The sequence below is a fragment of the Rhineura floridana genome, chromosome 8 (genome assembly GCF_030035675.1).
Source record: "Rhineura floridana isolate rRhiFlo1 chromosome 8, rRhiFlo1.hap2, whole genome shotgun sequence".
NCBI lineage: Eukaryota > Metazoa > Chordata > Lepidosauria > Squamata > Rhineuridae > Rhineura > Rhineura floridana.
The window spans coordinates 55,130,443-55,156,041 of NC_084487.1; the positions used below are offsets into that span (position 1 = coordinate 55,130,443).

Below are 25,599 nucleotides of genomic sequence, written 5' to 3' on the forward strand. Positions count from 1 at the left end.
TTGTTGGAAGAGATGAGCATCTGCTTTGTGAGTTTAGCTTCATAACCATTGCCACATCAGTTTAAGGGAATAGCATGAAATCAGAGGTTCATAGAAAGCAAATTATCAAAAATAGATTACAGCCTGGATTTTTTTTTAAGTTGGGTTTTGTTTATCTATCAGTATCTTAATATAATGAAGGTTAATGACAGGTGATGATTCTTGAATATTACATTTCATTTATGCTTAAATCTCTAGTCTTAAACAGTATATGCTTTTAAAATAGGCGGCTGTTAACCAAGATGTTATATACTACATTACGAAGTTCTGAGCTAAGAAGTATTACAGAATATATTCAGAACTATCCTTAAGCATAATTTTTCTCTTGCCAAATTCTACTTGTTTTAATTTGTATTTACATACCAGTGAAACAGATACATTTTTTGCCAGATTAGCAATGTGATGTGTGTTTTTTATCTGTAGCAATCATTTTATATTGTCATTTAGACTTATGCAGAAAGGAATATAATTTGTGCATGTGGTTATATCCGCCTTAAGGTTGTCCTTTGGACTAAGTACTATGTGTAGGTTCATGGACTTAGCCCATGTTCTGCTCATCAAAAACAAAATTGCAATTTCAAAATAGAACAGGTTGCCTGCCCCTCCTATTTCATCTTGGGGATTCAAATGTGCATTCAGAAGGGAGTAGCAACCATGCCTCTCTATTGTGACAACCGGGTCTGAGGCTGGCAGAATTCTGGGGTTTAATCCTAAATATCTCACCATAATCTAATCCTTAAAGTATTTAAACTGCAAGTAAATAGCTTCACTGATTATGACTTATGTACATTGAAACCTGTCCTGCAACACTGAGAGACTCGTCATGCAAATACACAACATCCCTGAGGACTTACTTTACCCTTTTGTTTTAAAATGCTTTTCCTGCACATTAATAGGAAGTAGGGAGTAAGTCATACATTCCATTGATTTTGATGTGGAAGTTAATTCCGCATCATGGTACTTTTATTTGTAAAGATTTTATGTAACTGATGGCTCATCAGCGCAAGAACTTAACAAAACAGAAAAATCTTCCAGCTTTACTTATTTTTGAAAGAAATATCTTTTAAAAGTAACTTTTATTGATGTTATTGATCAGCTTGGCCTTCATATTTCTATCACTGCTGTTTGAAACACAGTCCAGTTCTGAACAAGTCAGGAAAAATGTGATCAAATTTTCAGTTTGGAGAAACTGACCAGCTGCTGTTCCTAATAGGAAGAGGCTTTATCCCCACCCCTCCACCCTTGCCCAACTCTTTCCTTACATATAATTTTAATTGCTTTATTTGTTTGCCTACTCCCTTAAGTGGTGCCCAGTAAACTTGTGCTGGGATTTGGAAGCATTTGGAAACAGCAAGAGGGATTGACAGAAATCCCTCCTGAGCCCTCCCCTAAGTCCTGGTTGTATGCTGTAGGACAGGAGTGGGGTAGAGTCAGAGCATGGTATAGCTCGAGGGAAGAGGTTCTTGCATTTTGCTGGTATTGGGCAGTCATCAGGAAGTAATTTGCCCTGGCCTGCAGTGACTTGCAAACCACATTTGTGGAAACCTATTCTGACGATTGCACCTTTGATTCCACACTGTCCTGCTTTTGTGGGACAGGGATAAAGTTAGAAAATTGCTGATGCTTTATCCTAATCTCTGCAGAAGAGATTACTTGTATCCAGTAACCTCAATCCAGTTCCAATCCCCATAGGACTGTGTGTACAAACTCTCCCCCCAACCCATCTCCCACACAGTCAAATCTCCCAGGAAACATTGTGCTGCTATTTGTTAGACCACCCTTAAATTTCATCACAACCAATAAACTCAACTGTAAGATGTACCGGTTTAAATTGCGTCATCCACACATGAAGTTGAACAGCAAGAACACATAGATGAGGGGCATTCTAGGTGGTGGCCCCACAGCAGTGGAACTACCATTTTCTAGAGATCTTTCAGGCTCAGACTGTAAGACTTTGGCTTTCAAAAGCTGAGATTAAGATTGGTGACCCAATAAATATGTAGTAACTTTTGATGGGGCATTTTAGTATGTTACAAGCTATGCACTACAAGCCAGAATAGAACTGAGACAAATATTAATCAGTATTGGTAGACAATACTAAGTCTGCTATTTCAGAGCTTAGCTCTTTTGTTAAAAAGACATTTTCTTACAAAGTTTAGATTGATGTAAGCAATCAGCACTAAACATATTTTTCCTTTATAGCTGAAATAACTGTTTAAAATAACAACTTTCTTATTTTAATAGGCTTCCTTGAGCCAGACTTACTGCAGATAGAATGAAAAAGTTCAAGAGGAGACTTTCCCTAACATTACGTGGGAGCCAGACAATTGATGAGTCACTTTCTGAACTGGCCGAACAAATGACTATTGAAGAAAACAGCAGTAAAGATAACGGTAAACATATTCACTTTGTTTAAATTTTATCAAATATTTATGAAAGCTGGGATGGTTTTACTGATAAAAGTTAATAGCTTGGATGATGTGTTTGAAATTAGTTGTACAATTTTAGTTTGGAATAATAAGTGTGTATCCACTTTTAGCAAAGTAATTGCAGTGTACACTGTTAATTAGGTTTCTTGACATAGAGTTACTACAAGTCTGAAGCGAATGCTTTGAAAAGGCTACAAATATTGTATCATTAACACATTAAGCTGCAGAAGCATGGTATAGTTTCATATTTAATTAGCAGAATTACAGCAGTAACACTTAAACTTAGCTTGTAAATTATGAAATTATACAACCACAAGAGTGACTGTATACTACAGCCAGCACGGATTCTTCACATTCTTCCATACCATTCTGCTGCTTCCCATAAGCACATTTCAAAACAAAACCTCACAAAACTTACAGTCCTGAACTCAAAAGTGCTTGCTTAATGCCCCTCTGTTTTCATGGTGATACACACAACAGTTAGAGAGAATCAAGAGTTCAAAGTGTAAAACAAGAAAAAAAATCCAGACCCCTGTCAGACTTTTTTCTGTCAGTGGTCTCATAATTTGTTGAAATTAATTAAAAAGCAGCCTGTTCACAGAGTACCTGTAATGCTATTACTGACCTTGCCCCATACTTTGACCGTCATCTTCTGCAGTTTAAAAGTTTTTAAAATGCATGGCTGATTTTTAATTAATTTAAGAAATTTAACACTGAAGTCAGTGATAAGCACGGGCATGCTCAATAAGAACCAACTGTCAGTGTTCTAAAAGCCAGACTCACAGATGTTTGGCTTGCCTAATCAGGTGGCCACACCCACATCAGACCTTTTATTTCCCTTTAGATAGTCATAGGTTCCCCCAAAGAATCCTGGGAAGTGTAGTTTGTGAAGGGTGCTAAGATTTGTTAGGAGACTCCCATTCCCCTGACAGAGCTCCAGTGGCCAGAGTGGTTTAACAGTCAGCCCCTCTTCTGGGGATTGTAGCTCTGTGAGGAGAATAAGGCCTCTCCTAGCAATTCTCAGCACCCTTCACAAACTACATTTCCCAGCATTCTTTGTGGGAAGCCATGACTGTCTAAAGTGAAATAAAGGTCTGGTGTGGCTGGCCAGAGACAGCTTTGGTTTAAATTTGGGTGGGAGACTACATGCTGTAGAATAAAAAGGTGGGGAAACCCTGAAAAACAATGATACTGTTCACAGTGTTTTCCTTTTGGAAAGGAAAGGGGCTTTCCCTCTTTTCAGTGCCCGCCCACCCAAACTCCTCCTCCCTTACCCCTCCTGCCACTCCCCCAAGTCAGTTTCACCTAGCCTAAGCATAATTATACAGGAGTAAATCCCATTAGACTCAACAAGCATGCAAATGATCAAACCTGCCCTCCCCTCCCTCCTATCCCCTCCCTCTTGCCCCTTCCTTCACCCCTCCCCTTCCTCCTCCTCCATGGTCAGTTTTACCTATTCTAAGCATGATTGCATGGGAGTAAATCCCATTGAACTCAATAAGCATGCAAACGTTCAATAAATTCTCAGCAAACTTGCACAGAATCCCATTTCTTACCTCCCGTATTAAAAAGCAGAGACATTTACTAACAGGAAAAAAAAACCCTTGCAGCTTAAGAACATATAGCCAACAGATCTTTCTATCAAACTTTAAAAAGCAGGGACATTGGGCAGCTATAGTGAATGTACCAGGGGAGCAGGAGACCTGACCTCTTCTCTGACATATTGTACTGCTCGGAGGCACATTACCAAATTCTGTGAAAGACCAACCCAAATTGTGTTTGCATTTTGACAAATTTGTAGGATAATAGAGTATCTCAGAGAGGAGGTCAGGTTTTCTGCTGCCCTGGTGCATTCACTATAGCTGCCCAATTTCCCTGCTTTTTAAAGTTTGATAGAAATATTTGTTGGCTATATAGGTACATTCTTAAACTGCAAGGGTTTTTTTGCCTGTTAGTGAATGTATATATTGCTTTCAGGTTATTTTTGCAGCTGCCTAAAATTTCAGCTGATGAGCAGTTTTGTTTAGAAAGTAGAAGATGAGTTAACAAACTCTTGGTTCCTTACAAGCACTGAACAATATTCATGACCAGTCCAATGGTAGTGTTAGCTTGAATTTGCAGGATATAATGTAAGCTATGTCCACTGTGCAACCAAACATTCCAGTAATATTCGTTAACTGCAGGGGTAGCCAACATGGTGCCCTTCAGATGTTGTTGGACTACAGCTCCCACAATCACAAACCTTTGGCCATGTCAGCTTGGGCTGATGGGAGTTGGGAGTCCGACCACATTTGGAGAGCACCACATTGGCTACCTCTGACTTACTGCTAGAAAGATTAATATTTCATATTTCTCTGCTGTGGTAACTCCAGTTCGTCACCAAGCAAACCTGAATTCATGACCTGGAGAAGTTATGCATGTTTTCTTAGTTTGTATATATTTCTTTAGTTTGCATAATTTGGCAAAAGCTAGTCTCTCAGTGGTACAGGTCAAGCTTTGAATGCAGAAGATCCCAGTTTTCCATAGGAGGACTGCCATCAAGCGGGTTATAGCTCCACCTATCGTCCGGAGGCAAGAATGTTTTTTGAAGTCAAGACTAGGGGCGTCAGGCCCCTCCCACTCCCCAGTTCATTCTTGCCTCCGTCCGTGCAAGTTGGATATATTAGCGTTTAGATAAGTTTTTTCTGTATTTGTGTGACAGGGTGTGGAGTTTTGTGTGTGTATCCCACATTATTTCCTACCCTCTGTCTTGTCTCAACTGTTTTGTCTTATTATTCCTGGGGAATTCATTCGGCGGGTTCTCCCTTACCCGTGTTGTTTTTTCCCCAGTACTTGCCCTAACGGCGACTTAGAGACCGCGGCTGCGGTTCTCTTTTTCCTCAGGCGGCAGACGCTGCCTTATACCAAGCTTGCGGCTGCAGCTTCCTGGTCTACTCCGCCGTTATTCTCGTGCCTTTGCGGCTTGCTGCCTGACCCAGGAGCCTGCTCCGGTGGCTTCCTTTTTGTATTCAGTCCCTTTGTTGTTTGGATTGCCGCCTTCCCGTTTTCTGCCGCGGCTTTTTTCTTAAGAGGCGGTCCCTTCATAACTCCCTCCAGGAGCCTGCGGCTGCGGCTCCTCTCCCTTTCCCTTTGGTGGCTCTTCTTAGTTGGTCTGCTCTGCCTTTCCCGACTCGTCCCGCGGCTTTAAAGAACGCGCCGCGACGGTCTATAGGAGGCTGCGGCTGTGGCTTATTCCCAGTTTCTCTGCTCGCTGCGGAGATTTTGCCGACCGTCCTGCTCCCTTGGCAGAGTCCTCCCTAACTGGCTTTCAAAGCCGCGATTCCGTCTCTCAGCCCTGCGGCTGCAGAGCGTATTTGGGGCCATTTCTCTCACATTTAATTTTTCTAGTCAGCCCCATTCAGTTCGCTGGTGCTCCTCAGTGTCCGCCATTGCTCCTTCCTCCACCATTTTGATTAAAAATTTTGCCGCTTTTTTCGCAGGCGCCATTTTGTTTGTCCCCCTTTTCCCACTCTTTCTGTTTAGCCTATTCAATACTGAAAAGGGGGGTTTAGCTTAAAGGGCTGTGGATAGCTATACCAAAGGCTTCAGCTCAGCTCCCACAGCTCGATCTACCATTTGTTTGTGTGCTGCAGATAGGAACCTACAGACCTACACAGGCTCCTCTGCTAAATCTGCTACTGCTGCCGCCTCTTGCAACCTTTGAACCTGTAGAGTCTCATCCGTGACTGTCTCATCAAGGCTGTGTTCACTGTACATTCTGCCCCATCCGTGGCCGTGTACTAAGGTGTGGCCGTGTACTAAGGCTGTCAATACTGTGCAAAGGCTGTCTGAACTGTGCATTCTGCCCCAGTCGTGGCCGTGTACTAAGGCTGTCAATACTGTGCCAAAGCTGTTTGAACTGTACATTCTGCCCCATCCGTGGCCGTGTACCTTAGCTGTTCATACTGTACATTCTGCCCAATCCGTGGCCGTGTACCAAGGCAGTTTATACTGTACATTCTGCCCCATCCGTGGCCGTGTACCAACGCTGTTAAAATTGTACATTCTGCCCCATCCGTGGCCGTGTACTTAGCCATCTGAGCCAGTGCATTCTGCCCCATCCATGGCCGTGTACTGAGCCTGTTCGGGTCTGTACATTCTGCCCCATCCGTGGCCGTGTACTGTACCACCTAGAAAATATATGATGGCAGAACAGCCAGTGACAGCTCAGGCAACCAAGCCGAAACCATCTAAGGCGCCCAAGCATAAGCACACCAAAGCAGTTGCCAAAACTAAACATCTATCCAGCCACAGCACAACCAAGCGGCCACGCTACGTCTCTGTTCCGGCTTCCGAGTGGGCGGGCCAGGAACAGTTAACGAATCTATTTCACTCTCCCAGTGCTTCCTCTGAGGAGGAGGACTTTGCTGGGTTATCTGACCAACCAGCAGCCAGCCACCCTCCCCCCATGTTACCGCCTAGGGCTTTTTCTTCTTCACAGCCCGCTACAGGACATGCTGTCGTTCTTTACTCAAACACACTCACCGCCACAACTCCCCGCCATACCTCAGCGCAGTGTGGACCACTATGTACGCAATGAGGCAGACCCATCCTGCTCTCCAAATCCTTTTGACATTGCCGGGGCAGGTTTGTTGATGACGTTTCTTGTGGGGAGGAGCCACAATTTGCTTCACAAGCTGAAGGAGACGAATAGAGTGATCATTCGGAACATGAGGCGGATACCTCTTACCGTTTGTTTGATGACTCAGATTATCAGCCCCTTGCTCGCAGAGTATTGAGCACCCTTGGTCTCCAATCTACACAACCTGCAGCTGCCGCTCCCGCCATCAAAGGAGCCAGAGTCCTAAAATCCCCTACGCCAGCAGAGCACTACCTTCCTGTGCCAGATCCCATTGCTAAACTGGCCAAGGATGAATGGTCTCATCCGTTACAATCACACCGTTTTAACGCTCTTGCGGACAGACTTTACACTTTGGCTCCGGACTTTACAAGCAGACTGGCCGTCCCTGGCATAGACGAGCCCATCTCCAGTCTAGTCTCTAGGTCCCTTTTGCCGAGGGAAGGAGACTCACAGTTAAATGACGCCACTGAGCGGAGGCTGGACTTTGCCTTACGCAAGAATCATGAGGCCACCGCTTTCTCCATGCGGGCATCTGCGTCAGCTTCCATCTTTTCCAGGGCAGCGATGATGTGGTTGGATGACCTCTTTGATGATCCTAATCCCGATGCTGTCTCTCTCAGAAGGTCACTGATGAAACTGCGCAAGACAGCGGCTTTTGTGGCTGATCCCACCTTGGACGCAAATCAGCTAGGAGCACGAGCTATGGCAGCTTCAAGTCTGCTTCCACAGCGCAATCTCCTTTGGTGTGTGTGCTGCAGATAGGACCCTGTAGCCCCACACAAGTGCATCTACTAAATCTGTTACTGCTGCTCATCTCTACTGATGCTGCCTCCTGCAACTATTTGATCCTGCGCTCTCTCAGTTGTGACTGTCTTTGCCTGTGCATTCTGCCCCATCCATGGCCGTGTAACAGGCTGTCTGAACTGTACATTCTGCCCCATCCGTGGCCGTGTACTAAGGCTGTGACTACTGTATAAGAGCTGTCTGAACTGTAGTGGTTGTGTACCAAGGCTGTTAATTCTGTACATTCTGCCCCATCCGTGGCCGTGTACCAACGCTGCTGAATCTGTACATTCTGCCCCATCCGTGGCCGTGTACCAAGGCTGTTAATTCTGTACATTCTGCCCCATCCGTGGCCGTGTACCACCGCAGCTAAATCCGTACATTCTGCCCCATCCGTGGCCATGTACGTCACCATCTGAGCCAGTGCATTCTGCCCCATCCGCGGCCGTGTACTGAGCCTTTTTGGGTCTGTATATTCTGCCCCACCCGTGGCCGTATACTGAACCCCTCCGGATTATATGATGGCGGAACAGCCAATGACAGCTCAAGCAACCAAGCCTAAACAATCTAAGGCAACCAAGCACAAGCACATCAAAGCGGTTGCCAAAACTAAGCATATATCCAGCCATGGCACATCCAAGAGGGCACGCTACATTCCGTACTGGTTTCTGAGGAGGCTGGCCAGGAACCATTAACATCTCTGTTTAATTCTCCGACCGCATCCTCCGAGGAGGACTTTGCAGGGTTTCCTGACCAGCCAGCAGCCAGCCAGCCTCCTCCTGTATTACCACCGAGGGCACATTCCTCATCTCAGCCTGCTGAACCGTCCATCTCTTTGCCTTTGCAAGCACAACCATCTTCCACACCGGGGCTGCAGCTGTCTCATGAGTTCATATCGCAACTACAAGACATGCTGTCGTTCTTCTCTCAAACACAGACACAGGCACAAGTCACTGTCATGCCTCAGCAGAGGATTAGCAGACAACCCGATAATCTGGGTCCATGTCTTGAAGGCCTACGGTTGGCTAGTCAACTTCTACAAAAGCCATCTTCAACCAACCCAACGCCTACAACATCTAGGGGCGATGTTGGACACCCGGCAGGCGACGGTGTTCCTGTCTCCAGAACGCATAACTGCTATCATAAACATCGCACGGTCTCTGATGCACCAAGCAACCACAGACGTTATACTTCTAGCCAGGGCTCTCGGAATGTTGGTGTCCACCATCCATATTGTGCCATGGGCTCAAGCTCATACTCGCCAACTCCAGTGGGCCTTGTTGCCATTTCAGCAGGACGTTGCCAGCTCAAATCATCGAGCAATTCCCTTGAGCCCCGCACTGCGTCTTTTATTCCGCTGGTGGACGAGGGTCCAACATCTCACCCAGGGCACTCCGTTCAGAGAACCCCACAGGACTGTTATCACCACAGATGCCAGTCTCCTAGGCTGGGGAGCCCACTGCAACTCCCAGTTCGTTCAATAATAATAATAATAATAATAATAATAATAATAATAAATTATTTTTAGGCCGCCTATCTGGCCGAATGAACGGCCACTCTAGGCGGCATACATAGATTAAAATAAATACAACATATAAATACAGTTATAACATCAATCTTCGGATAATCAGCCCACCCACTTCTGTACGTTAAAAACTAAAATTACCTAGTTCAAGGGGTTTGGACCACAGCAGAGCAGACTCAGAGCATCAATTGGCTGGAACTGAAGGCTGTCCACTTAGCTCTGCTCCATTTTCAGTCTCTGTTCCACTTGGACCATGTTCTCATTCGAACGGACAACACGTGTGCCAAATCTCATTTAAACAGACAAGGGGGGACCAGGTCCCGTCCTCTGCAGAACCTAGCTTCCCTCATATTCGACTGGGCAGAGCAACATCTGCAATCCTTAAAAGCAGAACATCTCAGAGGAATTCGGAATGTGACAGCAGACTGGCTCAGCAGACAACAGGTCTTTCCGGGAGAATGGAAACTTCATCCGACCGTTTTCCATCTTCTTCAGTGTCGGTTCGGCGTCTTCTCAGTCGATCTATTTGCCTCCAGTCGCAATTGCCAGCTACCCAGGTACTTCGCTCGATACCTGGACACGACAGCGGAAGCGGTGGATGCCCTGTCGCTACCGTGGCCGGATGGTCTATTGTACGCCTTCCCTCCAATACCACTGTTAGCCAGAACCTTGAGGAAGGCGCGACGCGAGAGGGCCAAACTGGTTCTGATAGCCCCATATTGGCCCCGTCGACCGTGGTTCTCGGATCTCCTTGCCATGTCAGTGACGGATCCTTGGACGCTCCCAGTCAGGCCAGACCTCTTATCCCAGGGCCCAATATTGCATCAGGACCCCAATTTACTCAAACTAACAGCGTGGCTTTTGAACGAGGACATTTAAGGTCTGCTGGCCTGTCTGACGCTGTTATTGACATTATCTTGGCCTCAAGAAGACCATCCACTACCCGTATATATCAACATACTTGGGTGGCATTCTCCAGGTGGTGTCAGTCCCAGCACTTCGATCCTTCCCAGGCCACAATACAGCAGGTGCTGCAATTCCTTCATAGGGGCCTCCTGATGGGACTTAGACCCAACACCTTACGTAGACATGCGTCCACTCTGTCGTCCATTCTCTCAGTGTCCTCCGCTGGTGCTCCTATTGCCTCGCACCTGTTCATCAAACGTTTCCTGAGGGGAACCGCGTTACGCTCACCGGCTGTATCCCACCGTTTTCCCTCATGGAGTTTGTCGAAGGTTCTACAGGCTTTACAACGTCCTCCGTTCGAGCCCCTTAGGACTGTGCCTTTACGTCTGTTGTCATTTAAGGTCCTGTTCCTGATCGCGATCACCTCTACAAGACGAGTTTTGGAACTGGGCGCATTGTCTTCTGCCCGCCATCTCTGCGTCTTTCACAAGGACTGTGTTGTGTTCCTTCCGCCCCAAGGTCAATTCAGTTTTCCATTGTAACCAGGACATTGTTCTTCCTTCATTTTGTCCGAATCCTACTCATCCTCTGGAGAAGGCTTGGCATTCGTTGGATGTTCGGAGGGCTCTCAAGACTTACCTGTCTAGGACCCAAGATATACGACGGACTGAGTCCTTGTTTGTATCCTTTCATCCACGTTCTATGGGGCATAAAGTAGCTAATTCCACCTTATCCCGCTGGTTGTGTGCATGTATTACCTTAGCCTATGAGTCCCTTAAGCTTCCTGTCCCAGCTAGTATAACAGCTCATTCCACTAGGTCAGCAGCCACTACGGCTGCTTTTGCTACCAACGCTCCTGTTGCTGACATTTGCAGAGCTGCTGTTTGGTCTACCCCGCACTCGTTTATAAGGCATTATAAAATAGATCGTTATGCTTCTGCTGATGCCTCTTTTGGCATACGAATGTTGCAACAGGTTCTTAATGATGATTAGGATGTGGGTGGTCCCTCCCTGTTATGGGCTGCTTTGGTACATCCCGCTTGATGGCATTCCTCCTATGGAAAATGGACCATTGGTCTCACCTGAAGGGTGATTTTCATAGGAGGACTGCCACCACGACCCTCCCAGTTGGAGGATACCTAGATATTTTTCTGGGGCTTTTATATATTCCTGTTACGCTATTATATTAAATTTACTAGTGAAGTCAAGACTGCTATTAATGTTATATCGCTACGTTAGAGTCATATTATTATGGTTATTGCTATTGTGTTATGTCTTTGCTGGTAGGCCCGTTGGCCTTTTCTCCTACATTTTTAGATATCTCTCTTTGGACTCGCTGCGAATGAACTGGAGAGTGGGAGGGGCCTGACGCCCCTAGTCTTGACTTCAAAAAACATTCTTGCCTCCGGACGATAGGTGGAGCTATAACCCGCTTGATGGCAGTCCTCCTATGAAAATCACCCTTCAGGTGAGACCAATGGTCCAATCCAATTATATGTACATCTACTTAAAGGGTCTCAGGTAACAGGGAAATGTCCTCTTCTTGGGCAGAGTCACTGTTGATAAATAGTACTACATTAGATAAACCAGTGATGAAGGCTGTTTAATAGATAGGGTAATACATAATTAATTATCCTGCTTCAGCTGTTCATGGGAAGGAAGGTGCAATGAGCTACTTAGAGTGCTGAAGCCCTATTTCATCACCATAAGAAATTCTACATATCCCCTTTCCTCCTGCTCTAGATTCAGATACAAGAATAGATTTGCAAATAAGAGAGTAGCACCCGGCTAGCTAAATATTTTGTTGGATCTTCTGCTGTTGTTCAGTATAAAAATTAGTTTGCCACTCCATTAGGAGTGGATGCTGCGGCAGAGAATGTCAATGAAACTCCAGCTGTAGTTGTAGTTTTCTTAATTTCATGCAAATGATTTCTTTGCATAATGGTCATAGTTCATGTACATGTTCACCAAGAAAACTGTTCATGATGGGTAGTTGGAAAGGTGAAGTTGCTTGTTACTTTAGTTTAGAGTATGCATAAAGGTGGATGTATCTTATTTAGGCTGGAGGATGAGTCAAATTATGCAGTTCACTATCCGGATAACTATTATTTAAGACATGGTTTAACTTCCCTGGCTGTATTATTCTGATGTATTATCCTAAGTGGTGTGTGTGTATGTGTGCGCACGTGGGTGTTCAGAACAGAATATCCTTCCTTTGCTCACATACTGTTTTTCCTCTTGCAACAATTCAGAATGAATATTGACTTTCTATTATCTAGACAAATTCTGGCCCACATGTATGCCTGGCTTACTGTGTATCAGCCTATAAGCAAATCTAACTCTTGTGTTTATTGTTGTTGCATAGAAGGCATTTATGAAATTGTGGCTGAAACTGTCACCTCAGGCCTTCAGGAACAGAATCCTGCTGCTGACATTCATTTTTAAGTGACTGTATGCATATAGGAAAGAAAGCTTTGTGGGAAGAAGGAACAAATCGTAGCAGAAGGGAAGAGAACATTCTGTGTGTGGGGAAGAATGTGTAGGAAGAGGGAGGAGTACTAAGTATTGCAAGTAAATCATGAAGCAAGAAGGGTGAATGGCAGTGTAATTGTGTTTTTTAGTCAAGTAGGAAGTGGAGAAAATGAGATTCTACATCACATGCTCTACTGACTACTTTGGTTTTAAACTTTATTTTTTTAGCATGTAGTTTATATTTACAAATATTGGAAGCTTTAAAGTTACACCACCAAGTTTGACTTGTTAATGGAAAAGGATGGCAAAGATAACAGGAGACATATTCCGTAAAATTTATTATTCTTTAGTTAGGAACATAACTTCTTTTTTCTCTTTTTTGTTTTGTTTTGTTATTTGCATAGCGCTCCTAAGTGCTCTAAGCACTTCAGATTATATCCGTAATCCCTAAAACAATCCTGTAATGTGGAGATATCCTGTATTATCCTGTTACATGTTTGAGTGTACTGAGAGAAAAATGTGCCTCTGTTTTGCCAAGCAAAATCAGGATCTTGGATTACTACTGGAGAATCGGAAACTGTCTTGTAACTGAAGCAGACAGGTTATTTTGTGAACATAGTTGAAAGAACAAGCTTCCAAAATTTAATTCATTTCTTTGGTATCCAGTTGTAATTCCTAAACTGGCTCTTGACCCTAATGGGCCTGGCTCCAGTCTCAGTTCAATGTATATTAGGTGGTCGTTTTGTGCTCTTGTAATTTGGGTTACTAAAGTATCTCTCACTTGCAACCTTGACACACCTTGTATGATCTTTTGCCATTGAGACCTGGGTTAATGACAGGACTGGTGCCAGGCATGCCAGGGACCTTGGGCACCAGCCTGCCCCACACACACCCTGTTGGTGTGTGTGGAATTGCGTGTCCGGCACTGTACAGGTGAACAGCGAAACATTCAAGAAATCCAAGCGCAGACAGAGAACTTGTTTAAGAGTCCTTTACTTTGGACATTAAGGCAGCAAAACAGCATACACGATTATGACACCTTCCTAGCAAGAACTTCTTCCCCCACAATTAGCTGGCAGAGCTGTCCAGCCTTTATCTCCCTTGGTTGCCATGGCAGCACCAGGTGCTGGCCTTGACAGCCTCGCCAAGGCTCTGCAAGCAGCTTAACCCCTGCTCTGCTCTTCTTTGCTTTAGTCTTGATGGAAACACAGGGCAGTCATGCCTATGGGTCAACACACCCCACCTACCTAGCTTGGTGAAGGCTGCCCACGCTGTGCGCACATGCCTGCCATCAACCAAGATGGCAGCAGGGGCAGCAGGCCCTTAGGGAAACCTTGGCCACCATCTTGGCTGATGGCATGATTCAAGGGAGAGGTAGGTGGGGCATGCAGGCAGAGAGCTCAAAGCAGCCGAGTGAGCTTTTTGGGCTTTCTTAACAGAAATAGGGTGAGAAAGATAGACCAATAGACTGGGGAAGGGAGGAAATCCAGTGAAGAGGTTTGAGGGGGCTTGTACAAAGCTTTAGGGCAAAATAGGAAGAGAGAAATAAAAGGAGAATTAAATTTGGATTGAGCGAGAGGAAAAAAGAAGGCATTTTGAGAGAAGGGATAAGAGAAGCAGAGAGGAGAAAGATTTATTGCCAGTTTTAGAGTACTGACTTGAGTATTTTTGTAAGGGATGCAAAGGAGAGTTTGATATTGTGTCCCTCAAGCCATCCTGGTTCAGCAAAAGTAACAAAGAAAGGAAAAAGAAAAACGAGTTCCAGAGAAGGAGAGTTACCTATTCTGTAAAGGAGAGAGCATAGTTCCCAGTGGGGGGGGGGTCTGCAACCTTAGCAAGGATCCTTTGAAAGAAACACCCCCTGGAGAGAAACTCCCCAATATCTGAGCTGGCAAGTAGCAGCTTTTATGGCCCAATCTGGCCTTAATAATTAGAATAAAATAAAGACTAAAAGCTTTCCTGAAAATGGAGCTAGTCAGAAAGAGTTTGTCCTAAATCCCTGAGAAATTGCTTCCAAAAGTTCATCTTCATCCTGATGTCCAGGTAGTGGGAGAAAAAAGATTAGCAAATCTTTGGGACTTTTCTGGTGGGAGCCTCAGGCTACTGAAACATCTTGATTAGGTATTGAAGGAAAGGGGAATAACAAAGGAGTATTTTAGGTTATATATCTTGGCCTAGCCCTTCCAGATGGAGTCTGATGTTCTTTTGTTTAAATTCAAAAGTGAAAAAAGAATATGGCAAAGATTTACAGTGAAGGAGACAACAATCAATGGGTTTAGTACAGGTCTGGAAACCTTTGGCTCTCCAGATGTTGCTGAATTACAACTCCCATCATCCCAGGCTATTGGCCCTGCTTGTTGGGGCTGATGGGAGTTGTACATCAATAATATCTGGGGGCCCAAAGGTTCTCCGCCCCCTGATTTAGCAGATGTTTCAACTCTAGCTTACTTGAATGTACTCTACTTGAGTAGACTGGAGATTGCCCTTGCCTCTTCAGGCAAAAAAAAGAACTTCCCTCCTAGGGGACAGACTACCGTTCTTATAGCAAAAGCTGGATTTGGGGGTTACTTCTTAACAGGCCTTGATTCAGAATGTTTGAGTTTGTTTCTAATACTAATGCAGTTGTGTTTTTATATACTTTAAAAAAACTTTCAGCATCAATGCTTTTAACTATTTAAAAATATATTAATCATAAAAACATTTTGAAGTAACTCCAAAATTTCTTCTAAAAGTGTTTTTGGGGTAACTGTTTCAGAAATTTCCTGAATGCAAATGATGAAGTGAAGTTGAGTGAAGGTACAGAAATACACAAGTGTGTGCACTTTCAGGATCCGATATTTAGGGTGCTGTTTAAACAATATTTTTGTGCAATTTCATTTTATTATGACACCAATAAGGACTAGTTTTGCTATTTCCAGTTTGACTTCAAGCCTTGCCTATTGATCTTGCAGTATTGACTTCTTTATGGTGAAATATGCAACATAGGGCTTACTGTTGTTATATGGGTATCATACTTTGAAAGTGATCCGAAGTCCGCACATATTGTGCACAGCTACATAGAAGTCCATACGACTACTAAACATATCAGTAGAGATTTTCTCTGTCCTTTGACTGCAAAACATCTTGTTGTATGAAATGCTTCCTGATTTTGTTCCTAAGCAACCCACTTCATGCTGTATTTAGAGAGGACACTTCTGTTTTTCTATAAGTCATTATTTCTACTGATTCCATTGGTTACAAAGAAAGTTAGAGCTGTGTTAATACTTGTCTGGTCTTCCTTTCTGAGAAGCATCATTGTTGTCTAATTTAAGGCTCCTGCAAATCATCTTAAATTGATGTCTCTTAGAATATCTTAGCTTGTTATCTGAACAGTTTCAGATTGTGGGTAGACACCAGCCTTCTTTAGAGGTCCAAAATATCATGCTGTGGTGAGCAGTTGCCAAGAAAAAGCTCTTTACAGCTTGTTGATGCACAGAAATAAAGCTTCTCACCATTTCCCTTGATGGCTAGATGTCAGAATATGTAAAACTTAATCATCTAGAATCTTTTGTGGGATCTGTGGGAAAGTAGTAAAATGGTTTCATCATAAGAAGCAGCTCACTAAATATTAACAAGGGAGTTGTTATACACACACACACACATTCTGGTTCTTCAAAAGTGTTTACAGTTGGAGGAAATAATTTCATTTTAAAATGTTACAACTGATCCTGGCATGATCTGATGATACATGTTGGAGCAACCTTGCTTAAACTGAGCAGGTCAGGGTCTGATTAGTGCCTCTTACATTCCTTCCTCCAAGAGCAATTAGGTTAGCCGAGGCATGGGGGGGGGAAATGAGAGACTGTTGGGGAACTCTTATGGCCATGTTTGCACTCACAACTAAACCATACTTTAGCACATTACACAAGCAAGAATGAGCTGGAGAAGGGGCTCAGCAGCTTTTACTTCACTTGGCAGCTTTTACCACAGGTTAATGTGTTGTCTGGACCTGGACTTGTGGTTAAGATTAAATAGTTAAGATTATGACTAGTTTAAACAAGCCAGCCTCAGTAATTGTTGTCTGAACTTGTCAAGTGAACAGAAGAACCATAGCTTATGGCAACCAGTTTGTTGTTCCAGACAAATCACAGTTTAAGCAAAAGTGTGAGTGAAATCTTCCAGTCTCCTCCTCCAAGCTATAGGGAGGTAGAGGGGGGGACTGCAAGCCTGAGGCTAGTATCCCCTCATTCTTGCTTATGTACGTCATGCTACGTCTGGGGTTCCACCATGGAAGAAGTGTGGGATGTAGATATCAATAAGCTATATCATATTCTCTATATTACTTCTGAGTATACTCTGTTTTGAAGGATAACATTTGTATGGTGTGATCATTTGCCTTGTGAAGAACTTTATGTAAGACTCTGGGTGCTTTCACACTGCACTTTATTCTGTTATTTTGACTGTTTCTTACCTGTTAATTTCCGCATTATATTTGACCTTTCACACAACATACCAGGTAGCTCTGGAATTCTGGTGGAATGTAGTGGACGTTTAGCGCTAATTTCCGTGACAAATGATACCAGAAATAATCCGTTAACAAGGCTGAGAACACGGAACATTGCGGGAGTTTTTTGCTAGTTACAGTCGCTCTTGTGACAGGCATCCCAGCATGCAGTGTGGAATAGAGGGGGGAAATGAGCAGGAACTGCCTTAAAACAGAGGAGAGAAATGAGCAGGAGCTGACCCTGAGCTGCAGCTGCTAGCTCTAGACGAGCCGCATTAACAGGCGCTTCCGCCACCAAGCAACTGGGGCCAAAGAAGGGTGAAGGGAGGTGCGTTATCAGGCGCTTCCCCACCCCACCATTGACCAGAGCCGCAGCTGCGAGCTCCGGTATGGATAAGAGCAAGGGTAAGGCATCCACGAGCTCCCAGCCGCCGCTGAAGCTGGTGCCACCGCCCCCAGCTCCCTGGGGCTGCGGCCGTGAATCCCAAAATAAACAGTGATGGTAAGGAGAGCTGCCTCCATGAGCTCCCGAGGGCCTCAACAGCAGGTGCTGCTGCTGCGAGCCCTGAAAGCCAAGATGGGGAAAATATACCAAACCCCCTAAAACGGGGGGGGGGAGAGAAAAACTCTGAAGCATATGGTGCTACTGGAGGAATTAGTGCACACGTGTATAAAGGGAGAGGGATGAAGACAAGGCTGTGTTCATTGGAGCTGTGTGAAAGACCATATATTGGCTGTAAAAACTGCTGTTCCTTGGCGCAACAAGTACTGCAGCGTGAAAGGGGTTTTAGAAATCGGGACAGAAGCGCTTCCTTTTTAATCCATTAAACTAACGCAATCAGCCCCATGTGTGAAAGCAGCCTCAGACTTTATATAAGGGTGTGTCATGTTGAGATATGTAGCTTGTAAACAGAACTGGATGCTGGCACATTTAGATAGAATGTAAATACTGATTTCAATGGTAATATACTCTCAAGGAAAGTGTGCAACTGAAATAAGCCTCCTTTGTCACCTTAACAGTTTCCTAGAGTAGATTCCTACATGTCTCCTTCTCTCCCACCTCCACCCCCTCTCTCTCACATGACTTCTTGCTTATTAGTTTCTGTCAGAGATGCATATAAAACAGGGTCACAATAAATGTTTGTCACCCTGTTCTCCAACAGGCTTTGGGATCATGGGCTAATATATAGATTGGTCTTTTTCAATAACACTTCTGTATGGAGCTTCATCCTGAGTGGTTAACTTTCTAATGGAAGGGAATGTTTTCAGTCCTCTAAATCAGGAGTGGCTAACCTGTGGCCCTCCAGATTTGCCGGACTAGAACTCCCATTATCACTGACTATTTGCTATGCTAGCTGTGTCTGTTGGGAGTTGGAGTCCAGTAACATCTGGAGGGCCACAGGTTAGATTTACAGCAGTGGTGGCTAGCTATAAGTAACTTATCTGTGATATGCAGGCATCGTGTTCACACATATAAAAACCTTTTGTCTTTTCAGGTCAGATATTTTTTACTGTTTACACCTCTATATGCTGTATCAATTGGATTTACTCCCATGCATCATGCTTAGAGTAGGTAAAACTGACCATGGGGGAGGAGGCAAAGGGGAGAGGAGAGGGAAGGAGGGGGAGGGAATTAGAGGGGGAGGAGCAAAGGAAGGGGAAGGAAGGGGCAAGAGGGAGGGGATGGGGGAGGAGGAGGGGAGAGCAGATTTGATAATTTGCATGCTTTTTTAGTTCAGTGGGATTTAAGCTTAGGATAGGTGAAACTGACCTGGGGGAGGGGCAGGGAGGGGGAGAGATGGAGAAGAAGGGCAGGGATAGGGAGGAAGGGGGAGGGGAGGAGATTGGGCAGGTGGGCACTGAGAAGAGGGAAAGCCCCTTTCCTTTCCAAAAGGAAAACATTGTTAATAGTATCATTGTTTTTCAGGGTTTCCTCCACGTATTTATTCTACAGCAGGTACATGTAGTCTCCCACCCAAATTTAAACCAAAGCTGCTCCTGGCCTCATCCACTCCAAACCTTTATTTCACTTTAGACAGTCCTGGCTTCCCCCAAAGAATCCTGGGAAGTGTGAAGGGTGCTGAGAGCTGCTAGGAGAGGCCCTATTCCCCTCACAGAGCTCCAATCCCCAGAAGAGGGGCTGACTGTTAAACCACTCTGGCCACTGGAGCTCTGTCAGGGGAATAGTAGTCTCCTCTCACCCTTTACAAACTACAGTTCCCAGGATTCATTGGGGGAACCTATGACTGTTTAACGTGAGGAAAAAATGTCTGGCATGGATGTGGTCCCCTGGTTAGCCAAGCCAAGAAGCTGTGGGTCTGGCTTTTAGAACACTGACAGCTGGTTCTTACTGAGTATGCCCATGATCACTGACTTCAGTGTTAATTTTCTTAAATTAATTAAAAATCAGCCATGCATTTTTTTTAACTTTTAAACTGCAGAAGATGAAGGTCGGAGTATGGGGCAAGGTGAGTAATAAGATTACAGGTACGCTGTGAACTTTTTTCCTTTATTTTAATTTTTCTTTCTCTTTCCCCCCACTTTTGTTGAATTTGCAAAAACAAAAAATGTATTAAGGGTGCTATCAGCATTGGATTTTTACTCTGGCAGTGCTCCTCAAGAGGATAATATAGAAAGCGGGGGTACCTATTTCACCCAGTCACATAACTTATGGTTACTCAGATTGTCCCTCAGCAAACAAAAATGAATAGGTCTAGAAAAATATTTCACATTCCTAGTTGCCATTATCAAATTCCTTGGGTATGAGGGCTCTGGATGCAAGGTTAAACAAAAATGTTTCCTGTGGAGAAAACTGCAATGAATTAAGCAACCCTGTGTTTGCGCCAAAACAGAGAACAGGTCGATTCATGGCAGTTTTTCTAAATAAGAACAAATTGTTACTTTTTTCTCCTTGTAGGGAAAAATGTGATTATATTGCAAATATGTGTATGTATTGCTGAAAGTAAATAGATAACAGTATGCGTTGCTACACAGAGAAAAATTAAAAAGTAACGTTTTGTTTTAATGTATTCTCAGGTCTGTTTTTATGATGTTTTAAAGTGTTTTTAGCGTTTCTGTTTGCCGCCCTGGGCTCCTGCTGGGAGGAAGGGTGGGATATCAAATAATAAATAAAATAAATAATCAACCAATAGTTGCATTTTCACACATAAATATTTTACAGTGTTAAAAATTGCTTCTTTCCTCACTGAGAAAAAAATTGGCTATTTGTTTTATTTATAGGGTTACAGTTATGGTTCCAAATGTCACAACATTGCATAAACGTTGAGGCTTTAATCCTAAGCATATTTACTTGGAAAGTCCCATTGAACCCAGTAATTTACTTCCCAATCATAGAGTTGGGCTTCTAACCACTTTTGACTAATACAAGAAAATATGTTAGAGTACTTGACAGCGTGGGGTTACTTTTGAACAATCTGTTTCTTGCAGACTTCTTTACTTTTAATCACAGGTATTTGACGAATATCTAAAGACTACTAAAGAGAGAGTATAAATTTTGTGATGTGTTGATTGAATAAATTTATATAATTTAGTAACATCTGAAGCCATTTATGTTTCTTACCACTTAATGTTTTCTTTATAGTTTTTTTTTTAGGTATTTATTATGAGCTGTCTTATGTTGGTGTATTCTACATTCAAGTGTGTATGAGCCATATTATGGGTGGAACCTTCTCATCTGGACACAGCAGGCAGGACTAGAGTTGTGAAGGTCTGGGGGAAAAACAATTTTGGAAGTTTCCCTCAATTTTTTCCAGATTTTTCCAGGCCCTCACACCTCTAGGCAGGACTTTCAAAAATGATTGAGCAGATCTAGGGGGACACTCACTTAGCTTCCCATCAACGGTGTCTGAGGGAAGATAAGCTGGGCTGTGTGTATCCTGCATTACAAATCTGAATTGCTTGGGTAAATATTTGTAAACATTGTACACCAGGAAAAGTTGGTGCAAATTCAGCAAACTTGTAGTTTTTTTCCTTCTTACTCATAATGGGCTGTATGCAGTGGTAGCTTTGCACTACTCATGAAAGAAAGGATTCCTGATTTTTGTCAAGCCATCCTACTTACTGCAATTCTCTGCACCATATCCCCTACTGTTCCGGAGGGTTTCCCAGTCTTTCTCAAGAGCTCTTTGGGGTGGGTGGCTACAGCAGGTTGGGAGGACTGAGGAAGATTGGTCACCCTGTCTGAGCAGAAGTACTTCCCACTAGTACAGGGGTTCCCAAACTGTAGTCCGTGGACCACTGGTGGTCCATGAGCTTGATATAGGTGGTCTGCAGTATATCTGTATTTGTAATTGAAGATGAGAGATGCACATCCAAATTCATACTGATTTTTAATGGTCTTTTATTGCTTCCTTGATTCTGATATCATGTTTTATTGTATTAAAATTTGAATTCTGTGGAATTCAAATTGTAATACAATAAAATACAATATATAAGAAATGAAAGAAGCTATAAAATACAATTAAAAATCATACGCATTTAGCACAGTGCATTACAATTGCTGCAACAGGCAGAAAAATCATTATGTGGTCCACCAAGACCCTCAGTAATTGTCAAGTGGACCATGGGAAAGAGACTTCGGGAACCACTGCACTAGCACAAAGCCAGAACCAGATACACATCAATATATTTTCATACTCTACTTTGCTAGTCATGAGAAGCAAGGAGGTAAGGAGACTATAATCCTGTTGCCACTATTTTATTCAGCCATCTCTGTGGCTTCTGAGATTTCAGTAGTCATTCTTCACTCACATTCAATCATATCTTCACAACCATAAGGGCTAGAAACCTGTTTTAAAAAATACATCTGAAAACTGAAACTCTCAGGAAGCTGAATTTTGTGACCATATAATGTTGTTTGCTTTCGTCTGGTCCTGCAGAACCATTGCGTGCATACAGCTCTGATGATATATTCTGACAGGATTCTTTTGTGGTTAGGGATGGACTGGAGTCCTGGGTCTCTGAATCCTTTCTTCTGATAAGGGTAGCTTTAGGAAAAAACAGTGAAGAGGCAGTTGAGCAGAAAATTCTTCCCATTCACCTAACCTAGAGACTAATACTGGGGTTAGGTGTTGTGTGCATAAGGGGGAGTGGGAGAAAAGGACTGTTTTTTCTTTCTTTCAAAATATGTTAAAACAAATAAAAACATCATAACAATAATAAAAACAACACAGTATATTATATAGTCTGTATGCATTGAGGATCATTTTTCTTGTGCATTTTTTTTCTGTGATGTGCTTCACCGTTGATGACCTACTTTCCGAGCTCCAAATACTTTGGACCTTATTTAAATATTGTTATAAGTAGACTGTATCGTAACTCTATTCTTTTCTCTCTTAACATGTGCCTGAATTTCCTGCGATGAATCTGTTGGTGCTGGCAAATTTTAGAGCCCATTGTGAAGAATGGCAGACCTCCAACATCTCATAGCATGCACTCATTCCTTCACCAGTACACAGGATCCTTCAAAAAGCCTCCACTACGAAGACCACACAGTGTTATAGGTGGCAGTCTTGGCTCTTTTATGGCAATGCCAAGAAATGGGAGCAGATTAGGTAATGTATCCTTATATTGTCAATTTGTTAAGTTATACTTTGAGGCGAAGAAGAGAAGTCAGAGAATCAATAATGCAATAATATTTTAATATAGCCATAGAAACACAGTGTTAAGATACTTTAATACTTCTAAATCTATTATCTTAAATGTATTTGGAAGGACACTCGCTATGGCCTAGTTTGCATGTCACATTAAGTCAAGTGATGGTTTAGCGTGAACACATGGGCCTCAGAAGAGGAAATCATGGTCCTTCACTCCATCAAAGCAGAGCTCATGGTTTAGCTCTCTATACATTGGTTATAGCTCATAGTTAGTCTGGAGAGAGAGCTAAACTACAAGAGTGGGTTCAGAGGACACACTAAGCAAACTATAGCTTAACTTAGTGTGGCACAGCAGCAAAATGACCAGGGAGAAGTGAAGTGGCCACAGACTCCTCTCTGGGACCTAAACCAGTGTGACATGTGTTCGTTCTAAGTCAGATGTGTTCAAAGTCTGGTATAAACCCAAGTTTGCACAACTGGTAGACACCATCATAATAGGATGGCATCCTAGTAAGATGGATTCCAAAGAAAAATGTAAGTGTTAATTTATAAAACACTCATATGTGAACGATTAGCACATAGGAAGGTACAATATATCCCTTACTTAGGCTGCTATCCAGATTGCTCACTGCTGCAGCTGAGGTTCTGGAACAGTGGAGCTACTGCTGCAGCCGCATCTTGGCTACTCATGGCAGCGGAAGGGGGAGCACGCAGATTGGGCTTGATCCCTGTGCCAGTTTGAGTCCTTACCCTCTGTGCCTGTGAGAGCAGCTTGGGATCCATCAGATCTTAGGCCAGCTTGGCCCTGCCCTTGGAACATCCTGTTTCAGAGCAATCTGCTGGGCTCTGCTGATGGTGATACAGCTGACAGGCCTTCTGCCTGCATGCTCGGTAGGTGAAAGGGGGAGGTCTGTGCCAGCGGAGTGATGCAAGTGGAGTGAGCTGGCACAAGCAAGCAGAGAAATGCCTCTGTTCAACCCAAACCCTACGCAGCTTGGCATAAAGTTATTTGGATTACAGCCTTACTGAGCCCAATTTCAGGAAAGTGACAAACCATCTCTGGATTAGAGGTTCTGCTGGTGAGTCATGAAGCTAGTACTACAGTTTGTTTGGCACGTGCAAGGATGTACTGATGCTTATGCTTGTACAGATTGGCAGTTACATTAGCTTTGGCATTTTACCTTTTTCTTTTATGAAGGAGTTGCAGTTATTTGACACTGTTCATATAATCATGCCTTTAAAAGATTCTAAGGCTACAATCCTATGTGTAGTTACATGCAAATAAGTTTCACTAAACTCAGTGTGACTTACTTTTGAGTAGACATGAATAGGATAGTACTGTAAAACCCTATTTGAGTGTCCAGTCATGTGATTCAAGAGCTCTGTGCATCAAAGAAGGATATATCAGCTGTCCACAAAGACCCACTTAATCCAGACCAGTGTGTGCCACAAACCATGTGCACAGCATTAAGGTGTTTCAGAAATGAAGGCTTCCATAAGTACTAAAATATTGTACACTTCTTCATTATAAATAGAAACTACATTGTTTGCCATCTCCTTGTGGGCCCCGTTCTGAAATGAGGCATAAGATAACAGTAAGGCTTGGAAACTAAGTCATTAAAGCTCCCTGCTGGGTTGAGCCATTCAACTGCGGCAGTCCCTGAAATGGTCGTCACACGGCAGAAACACAGAGAAATGGGACTATTAGAAGAGGATGAGACGCTTCACCAATCTACAATTACTCACTTTTTCTCCCCCAAACCTAATCTAAACTCCCAGCCAGAAATTCCGCCTGATTGGTCGCTAGATCTGCAACTTCCCAAACGTATAGGAAAAGACCACACACACTTCAAAAACTTGGCTGAGGAGTTACAAGACGCAGGCTTTCATTACTCAGCAGAGGGAGATATCCCCACCGAACTGATAACAATAGACTCTCTTCATGAAACTCAGGATTCCATTACTCCATCTTTAATGACACAATCTCCTCTTGAAACACACTCCCGAAAGTCCACTGCTGACTCACGCTCTCTTCCTCGGGCCGGAGATAATATAGTGTTGGAAGAATTAGCCTTGATCAAAGTCTATATCTCGGAGACCAACAGCTTACTGACAACACTGGTACAAGCTACGGAACAATTACTAAGTAATAAATCCAGTGTTAATAATCAGCTCCCTACTCTGCCCTCCGGTTATCTTCCAACTAAAATGGCCCCCAGGAATAGCTCTAAAGCTAACAAGCCACGCAAGACAGCCCCTCAAGGAACAAAAAAACCCAAGAACGTCAAGAATGTTAAATTTAACCCAGGTAAGAAAATGAACTTCAAACCCTTATTCAACCTTCTGGGTTCCCCCCCCCCATTCCCTCTCGATGACCTCACATCCTCAACCTGATAACCCTCATAAAGATGTCAATCAACAGAGATCTCTACCCAAGTCCATCTGTTCATCTGATAGACAACTTTCCAAACCTGAAGTACCCAGAGGGAACCCCCTACATCCTACTAAGAACTCATTGTCTCCACTTTCTGCTAACAATGGAACGAAGAAACCAGTATCTACTTTTATCACTAAAACGAAATCCTCCTCTTCCATACCTCCATGCGCACCTCCTGATTCCCTCCCGTGGAATCTAGCGCTACAACCTCGTAAACTTGCTGCCACCAGCCTATACCAGGACTTTGATTCTCGGTATCTGCCCCCGAGCATTCCCTTTCTGGATTCTT

At 43.5% G+C, this 25,599-nt stretch overlaps 1 protein-coding gene across 2 annotated transcripts in view; it reads left to right on the forward strand.

Annotated features, from left to right (window-relative positions):
- Positions 1-25,599, forward strand: part of CDK17 (cyclin dependent kinase 17) — a 129,942-nt gene that overhangs the window by 36,826 nt on the left and 67,517 nt on the right. For both annotated transcript variants that reach the window (XM_061639525.1, XM_061639524.1), the window contains 2 exons: positions 2,284-2,432; positions 22,667-22,831. In XM_061639525.1, the coding sequence (XP_061495509.1) occupies positions 2,315-2,432; positions 22,667-22,831 (283 nt within the window). In that variant the 5' untranslated portion in view covers positions 2,284-2,314. The remainder of the gene's footprint in view (positions 1-2,283; positions 2,433-22,666; positions 22,832-25,599) is intronic.